At 43.1% G+C, this 9125-nt stretch overlaps 1 protein-coding gene across 1 annotated transcript in view; it reads right to left on the reverse strand.

Annotated features, from left to right (window-relative positions):
* Window positions 1-3183, reverse strand: part of LOC126457405 (tyrosine-protein kinase Dnt-like) — a 233936-nt gene extending 230753 nt beyond the window's left edge. The window contains exon 1 of the mRNA XM_050093674.1: window positions 1299-3183. Coding sequence (XP_049949631.1) covers window positions 1299-1410 — 112 coding nt within the window. The 5' untranslated portion in view covers window positions 1411-3183. The remainder of the gene's footprint in view (window positions 1-1298) is intronic.
* Between the last annotated feature and the right edge of the window lie 5942 nt (window positions 3184-9125).

Below are 9125 nucleotides of genomic sequence, written 5' to 3' on the forward strand. Positions count from 1 at the left end.
AGTCGTCTTCCTTAGAAGATTTATGTGAGTACAATGACACCGTCAAAGAGGAAGTAGAAATATCTCTCATCTATGGAGAATGTAGGTGGGGAGAACATTAATTCCAGTAATGTGGTTCTGTTTGCTGTCAACTCCGATAAGCGAACGAGTTACGGTATGGCAGGTATTTACAACGTGATCTAGAATAGGAGAGTTTTGTGTTACCTTCATAATAACGTCATGTTTACGTGATTGGTACGCTGTGATGTGTTTCTGAACAGAGGAGAGGAACATGACTGCTAAATAAACTACGAGGCGAGTTCGGAAAGCAAGGCCTAATTTGGCGCGCATTGGAAACGACTGTGAAAATCCGATGGAGCTTCGCACAGATGTGTTGGGCAGTGTCTTTAGTGTGCCTGTCGATCGCTTCACGTCGCTGTTTTCAGGTCGAGAGTGCAAAGGATCATGCAGAAATTCCTTAAACAAGTATGTGGATTTGGTGAGAGATTTCACCTGAAGCTATGAAGCCCACATACCATAAATGTCATTCGTTTGTTTCTGCAAGCAAATTTTGAGCCGCAATCTCCAGGGGCAATGAAAACGCTCCTGGAGCTTTTTCGATGGGAAGTGTTTGATCAACCACAATACAGCTCCCTCCGTTGTTCATCGCTGCTCACAGGAACTGCTGGCTACGAAGATAACATTTTTGCACAAACAACGAAAGGCAGACAAGCGTAAAGAATTGGCAGAAAGCACAGGCGGCTGCTTTCTGTGACGAGAGTACTAGAAAGTTTGTTCAGCGCCACGACTAATTTTTAAGTCGGAGTGGCGACTACTTAGAGAGGTAGCTTGAAGGTGTGGCTAACTGTTTTTGATTGTCACTGTGGTTCTCAATTAGCGGCCGGTCGGACCCTACTTTCCGAAAAGCTCTTATATGTAGGATAATATTTAAAAAAGTCGTGCTGTTATTCGTATCTCCGTGACGAACAAAAACACAAGAATGCTAATCATGCTAATTAGAGACCCTCTGGAAACTTAAGCAAAATTAGCTTCATACTTTTTTTTATTTTATCTCTGGACAAAAAGTTATCACGGGTGGCCAAGATAAATGAGATACACCAGGATGTATGACAGATATTTTTAGTTTTGACATGAGCTGAGGCACACTTTTCATAGTATTCCACTTGATACTGGCCATACTGGCAAAATAATGTGAATAAATAATTATATAGTGAAAGGTTACCATGATATACTGTAAAAAATGTAGGTACACAAAATGTAGCATTATGCTGTTGTGATATGGCAGTAAATGTACTCACCCAGCAACTTCATCACTTCCTCCTGGTTGATGAAGATATTGAGATGGGCCTTGGCGACCGAAGCCGTCACCAGCAACGTCAGGGCTCGAAGCACCAGCATCGGGAACGTCATCTCATTCGGCGAACGGCTCCACGGTGCGAACTATAAGCCAACAGTCTGTTCTCCGGAAGGTCACCGACATAATTTTGCAGTTCTTTCCCCCTAGTCACTAACCGATTCTACCGTAGGTGCAAGTAGAACTTCACAAAATATCTGCTGTCGTCCTACATGACCAGAAGACTCGCAATCTCCGATCGGGCAGCACTGAAGTTAACAAAAAATGTCACTTGAAGGGGGGCAGAATGAGAATAGGCGTAGCTCTCTACGTTCCTTACCTCAGCTGCACCAGTTGCTAAAGTAGTTCACAAACTGCCCTCCCAGCGGGATTCCACCGGGAGGTTAAAGGAGGGCACCCAGCCTGGTCTCTGGCAGCACGAAGGGCCAGCGAGGGCGGCGGGGGGCGGGGGCAGCCAGGAGGGATGCTCGCTCCGCGGACGTGTGCTGAATTTTATACGGCGGCCGGGGCGCACGCAACAACTTTACCAAAGCGGCGGCTAAAGTTGTGACTTACTGCTGCAGGACACCGTAAAAAGAGGCGGTGCCGCCAGGGCTTGGCAGACTTATTGAGGTCGCTTCCAGCATCCGTGCACGGCCGTCGTCCCTGCTGGCGTGGAGTGATATTCCCGGGAGTTTGATTATAATGTCTGGGCAAGGTACCTAAACACTTCTGGTAGCAAGTGATGTCTCCGACTTAAGGATTAAACTTTCGTCAGGGCTGCGTATAAGCGTATATTGTAGTGCCTGTGGACACTTATGGTTACTGCTGCGGGAAGTGACAATCTTAATATGTAGAAAGAGTTTCTAGTTAAATTCACATATGAGGAAAATCTGTACTTCTCTCACATCACCATTTAGCACAAGAACGAATTTACACAGCCAATCTGGTGTTGGACGAAAGGTGCAGTTGCGATTAAATTAATGTTGAGAGGAGTAATAACACAGAAAGAGGTTTCTATTCGTCAGACTAAGAAAGTTTATTACTATTGTCGCTGAAAATTCTCGTCACAGAAGAACGTATTACTCCAACGTCGGAGTAAATATTGGAAATAAGTTTTTACTGTGTCATTGTGGTATGAATTGTGGTACGAATTGTGGTATGAGTTTCAATGCAAATAGAGTATCACAAAGATGGAACAGAAGAGAAAATTCTCAAGAGAGAGGCGTGCTGTATAACGTAGTAACAGCCGTTATGAGTTTTGATGTTACTACTACTTGTCATTGCTAGAGACAATTTAAGGAGGATACGACGTGTCTTAATCGATATTGAGCAAGTTAAAAGAGTGTGGAAGCAAGTAGCTCCAAATGGCTTCAAAGACAACACACACTACGTTTGTTAAAAACGTCACATTTGGTAAGGATCTTTGGTAAGATTTTCGCTTGTGTACTCAAACTCGCAAGAAGAGAAATTAATGGCAGAGGTGTATGCCTAAGTCAAGAAAGCACACCGTGCAACCGTGCAGTAGCACGGACAAAGGCACGCCCATCTCGTGGTCACACGGCCCGGTCACCAGCACAGCGCGCAAAGTAGGTCACTCCTCATCGCTGTTGACAATCACTGCGCTCTGTTAGGCTAGTGTTATATCTGTCCATCGCCTAGCCAAACACGCAACGTCTCTATTACGTGTCACAGAGAATTCCTACTGACGCAGTTATTGTTCGGAACGAGCGGCGGATCAGTCCTGTAGCAGAGCTGTACGACAGCGCGTGTACAGCGAGGCCATGTCCGCGCGGTGTGGGTTCGGCAGACGTCGCGGAGTAGCGTCGGCGTCGCCGGCGTCGTCGTCAGCGTCTCGTGGGCGCGGTGAGGCGAGGCTGGGCGCCGTGTAGGAGCTGCGGAGCGCCGGGACGAGTGGCGCAGCTGGAGCGCCCCGGACCACTGCGGGGTGGCTGCTGCCCGGCCGGCCGGCGTCGCGCACACCCCCCGCCGCGGCCGCGCATGCGCACCGCCGCCGCGCGACGCGACGCCAGCCGACCCAGACGCCACTTGCAGGGCTGTGCGCCGCGCCAGTACTCGTCCGTCTGTGCAAGCGCGCTGGAGTGCCGCCCAGGACGGTACTCCTCTTCGCTCTCCGGGCGACTTCCACTTGTTTACTGTTCTCCTTCACTCACGAGACACACACATACACACTCTAGAAGGGACAGTGATAAGTTTCATATGATTACATCATCATCATTTAAGACTGTATTTGCCTTTCAGCGTTCAGTCTGGGGCATAGTCCCCCTTATAAAATGGTTCAAATGGCTCTGAGCACTATGGGACTCAACTGCTGTGGTCATAAGTCCCCTAGAACTTAGAACTACTTAAACCTAACTAACCTAAGGACAGCACACAACACCCAGCCATCACGAGGCAGAGAAAATCTCTGACCCCGCCGGGAATCGAACCCGGGAACCCGGGCGTGGGAAGCGAGAACGCTACCGCACGACCACGAGATGCGGGCAGTCCCCCTTATAAAATGCCTCCATGATCCCCTATTCAGTGCTAACATTGGTGCCTCTTCTGATGTTACGCCTATTACTTCAAAATCATCCTCAACCAAATCCAGGTACCTTCGCCTTGGTCTGCCCCGACTCCTCCTACCCTCTACTGCTGAACCCATGAATCTCTTGGGTAACCTTTCTTCTCCCATGCGTGTAACATGACCCCACCATCTAAGCCTGTTCGCCCTGACTGCTACATCTATAGAGTTCATTCCCAGTTTTTCTTTGATTTCCTCATTGTGGACACCCTCCTGCCATTGTTCCCATCTACTAGTACCTGCAATCATCCTAGCTACTTTCATATCCGTAACCTCAACTTTATTGATAAGGTAACCTGAATCCACCTAGCTTTCGCTCCCATACAACAAAGTTGGTCGAAAGATTGAACGGTGCACAGATAACTTAGTCTTGGTACTGACTTCCTTCTTGCAGAAGGGAGTAGATCGTAGCTGAGCACTCACTGCATTAGCTTTGCTACACCTCGCTTCCAGTTCTTTCACTATGTTGCCATCCTGTGAGAATATGCATCCTAAGTACTTGAAACCGTCCACCTGTTCTAACTCTATTCCTCCTATTTGGCACTCAATCCGTTTATATCTCTTTCCCACTGACGTTACTTTCGTTTTGGAGATGCTAATCTTCATACCATAGTCCTTACATTTCTGATTTAGCTCTGAAATATTACTTTGCAAACTTTCAATCGAATCTGCCGTCACAACTAAGTCATCCGCATATGCGAGACTGCTTACTTTGTGTTCACATATCTTAATCTCACCAGTCAGTCTATTGTTTTCAACATATGATCCATAAATAATATGAACAACAGTGGAGACAGGTTGCAGCCTTGTCTTACCCCTGAAAGTACTCTGAACCATGAACTCAATTTACCGTCAACTCTAACTGCTGCCTGACTATCCATGTAAAGACCTTTATTTGTTTGCAAAACTTTGCCTCCTGTTCCATAATCTCGTAGAACAGACAATAACTTCCTTCTAGGAACCCGGTCATATGCCTTTTCTAGATCTATAAAGCATAGATACAATTCCCTGTTCCACGCATAACACTTCTCCATTATTTGCCGTAAGGTAAAGATCTGGTCCTGACAATCTCTAAGAGGCCTAAACCCACACTGATTTTCATCCAATTGGTCCTCAGCTAATACTTGCACTTTCCTTTCAACAATACCAGAGAAGATTTTACCCACAACGCTGATTAAAGAGATACCTCTGTAGTTGTTACAATCTTTTCTGTTTCCGTGTTTAAAGATTGGTGTGATTACTGCTTTTGTTCAGTCTGATGGAACCTGTCCCGACTCCCACGCCGTTTCAATTATCCTATGTAGCCATTTAAGACCTGACATTCCACTGTATTTGATGAGTTCCGACTTAATTTCATTCCTCCCCCCCCCCCCCCCCCCCCCAGCTGCTTTATTGCACTGCAATCTATTGACGATTTTCTCCACTTCCTCAAATGTGATCTTATTTCCATCATCATTCCTATCCCATTGTACATCGAAATCCGAAACATTACTGATCGTATTTTCACCTACATTGAGCAACTCTTCAAAATATTCCCTCCATCTACCCAAGGAATCCACAGGATTCACCAGCAGTTTTCCTGACCTTTCCAAAATACTTGTCATTTCCTTCTTACCTCCCTTTCGAAGACTGCTAATTACACTGCAGAATGGTTTTCCAGCAGCTTGGCCCAAAGTCTCCAACCTGTTTCCAAGGTCTTCCCAAGATTTCTTCTTGGATGCTGCAATTATCTGTTTGGCTTTGTTTCTTTCTTCAACTTTCTCTGTCTACCTGAGTTCTAGTATGTAGCCGTTTTTGATACGCCTTCTTTTTCCTTTTACAGGCTGCCTTGACTGTGTGATTCCACCAAGCTGTTTGCTTCATCCTACCTTTACACACTACTGTTCCAAGACATTCATTAGCCACTTCTAGTACTGTGTCCCTGTATCTTGTCCATTTCTTTTCCAATGACTGTAATTGACTACATTCAACTAACTGGCACCTTTCTGAGATCACTGTTATGTACTTGTGCCTGATTTCCATATCCTGAAGTTTCTCCACTCTTATTCTCCTACATATGAACCTGACCTGCACTTTCAGCCTCACAATACCAATTTCACTGCAGATTAAATAATGATCAGTGTCATCAAAGAATCCCCTGAATACACGTGTGTCCCTCACAGCCTTCCTGAATTCCTGATATGTTATTATATAGTCAATGACAGATCTGGTTCCCCTGCCTTCCCAAGTACACCGGTGAACGTTCTTATGTTTAAAAAAGGAGTTTGTGATTACTAAGCCAATACTGGCACAGAGATCCAAGAGTTGTTTCCCGTTCCTGTTGGCCTCCGTATCCTCTTTTATATGTTTACAGTTGTAAATAAATTATACTCTGGTTGCGAAGATGGCTTTTTAATTTATTTAATGTATAATTGATATCGGTATCTACACACGAAGTATAGTTATCCGAATATTGCATTAGAATATAAACACCAGTAAACGCTGAATCTTTAAAGAATCGGACTCACGTGTAGAAAACAGCTGATGACTCTACAAATGAATTAAGGGCGGTAGGACGTCAAACGGGCCGACCTGGAGCAGGAGAAGCATCTCAGGACATTTTAATTTCCAGTGTCTTTACTTTTACAAATAAATTCATAAAACTTTGTCAGCATCACCAGGAAGGCTTCAGGATCCACACCCATTGCAGTGGAAGTTCGAAAATATCACTAAATAAAATTTTTTTCGTGCGAAATTTCATCATTTTTTCACTTACTAATGCCTGCATTTGTTGCTATAGGTACACTTTTCTTCATAAACTAGAGAGATTCTTCGATGAATTTTGCACGCCATACAAACCGTACTTACAGGTGTATGAAACTCAAGAATTTATTTAATTTATGAAAAAACGGATGAGCTGTTATATTTTAAACTTCATGTTTAGAAAAAAACACCAATTTTCTAGTTAATTACCTCAATTTTTACCACAGTTTTTAATAGATTTGTAAAACTCTAGACTTTCATACACGTTTGAGTATGGTTTGTATGCTGTGCAACATTCATCGAAGAATATCTCTTACTTATGAAGAAAAGTGTACCTACAGCAACAAATGCTGCCATTAGTAAGTGAAAACAAGATGAAATTTCACAAGTAAAAAAAAATTATTTTGTTATGTTTTCGAACTTCCACTACTGTGAGTGTAAATTCTGAATCCTCCTTGGTCATACTGACAAAGTTTTATGAATGTATTTGTAAAAGTATAGACAGTGGAAATTAAAATGTACTGTGATGTCTCTCCTGCTCCAAGTCGGCCTGTTTGACGTTCTACCCCCCTTAAGTGCTGCATGTCTGAAAGTAAGCAAACAAGAGAAAAAAAATTGCAAAATGTTAAAAAACTTACGCTGCAAAATTTGTTTCAAATCGCTAAGTGCTCTCACCATGAAACACTGGAAAAATACAATCTGGGTAGTTCGGGCTCCTTTTTTCACGCGTCTCCTATCCTCTGAATCATGTGTTGTAATATGATATAATTTTGTACGTGGATTCAATGGTGCATGTAGATACCATCTGTAAAGTCTGTTGCGAATAGAGTTAGTAGTAAGATCGCAATAAATTAAAAAGTCATGCCTGATGATGTTTCAAGGATATTTTATTGTATGAAGATCCTTTATTGAATGATTATATGATAGCGGAACAAACACTGGTAGCAGTTACTTCTGTAAAATATCTGGGAGTATGCGTAAGGAACGATTTGAAGTGGAATGATTATATAAAATTAATTGTTGGTAAGGCGAGAGCCAGGTTGAGATTCATTGGAAGAGTCCTTAGAAAATGTAGTCCATCAACAAATGAGGAGGCTTACAAAACACTCGTTCGACCTATACTTGAGTATTGCTCATCAGTGTGGAATCCGTACCAGGTCGGATTGACGGAGGAGATAGAGAAGATTCAAAGAAGAGAGGCGCGTTTCGTCACAGGGTTGATTGGTAAGCGTGATAGCGTTACGGAAATGTTCAGCAAACTCTAGTGGCAGACTCTGCAAGAGAGGCGCTCTGCATCGCTGTGTAGCTTGCTGTCCAGGTTTCGAGACGGTGCGTTTCTGGATGAGGTATCGAATATATTGCTTCCCCCTACTTATACCCCCCGAGGAGATCACGAATGTAAAATTAGAGAGATTTTAGCGCACACGGAGGCTTTCTGGCAGTCGTTGTTCCCACGATTCATACGCTAGTGGAACAGGAAAGAGAGGTAATGAGAGTGGCACGTAAAGTGCCCTCCGCCACACACCGTTGGGTGGCTTGCGGAGTATAAATGAAGATGTAGATGAAGAAGGTGCGACACTTTAAGCCGAATCTTGTTTTTCACACATGTCAGTGATCTCGTATTTTCTGAACTGTCGTACAATGATATAATTCTGCAGGTACATTCTCTGGTATGTTTGGATAATGTCTGAAAAATGCACTTCGAATACAGTTGGTACAGTAAAGAAATAACAAATTAAAGTGTCACGTCTGATTCTTAAGAACAACGAAAATTTTATAGTTTTAAACATTTTCTCAGCAACCGTAAACAATTTTCAGATATGTCTGAACAAGGAAAACGCAGTACGAGATAAATTTTCTTCCTTTCATAGTTTAGTGGAGTGACATCAGTAAAATAGTTTCGCGAAGATTTGAAGATACATGTAAAGTTCGTTCGAAGTCGCTAAGTGCTCTGGTTCTCAAATACTGGATGAATAAACTCCAGGTATTTGCAGGCTGTCAATTAAGCTGCCTCAAGAACAGTACACAGTTTCTAACTCTGATATTTGCCTTATTCCATTTCAACATCTTTGTATATTACAAGTCAAACCTATCGTTTATAAGATCAGATTAAAATTGTTGTGTTTATGCTACATTATGTCCTACATGAAATTCCAGTTACAGAGTTGCGCTCTACAAGGATCACAGTTCGCTTGTAAATGGTTGAATTACTGGTCTCGCAGTGAAAGAGACATAAATGTTTGTAAGAGAGAGCAGCTATGATCCGATGACTGATCTTTGTTGTTTGTTTTGTACATAATTAGAACCGCACATCGTTCAATGTTAGTAAAATTTTCAGTATTTCATATCCTTATAAAATATTAATTGCATTTTATAAGTAAGAACACATTAGCTGCTGGTGTAAATTCTGCACTTTTGTGTCACTGGAACAGTTACTTCTGATGCAAGTACAGCTCACATGCGAAC

Source organism: Schistocerca serialis, chromosome 1, assembly GCF_023864345.2.
Source record: "Schistocerca serialis cubense isolate TAMUIC-IGC-003099 chromosome 1, iqSchSeri2.2, whole genome shotgun sequence".
NCBI lineage: Eukaryota > Metazoa > Arthropoda > Insecta > Orthoptera > Acrididae > Schistocerca > Schistocerca serialis.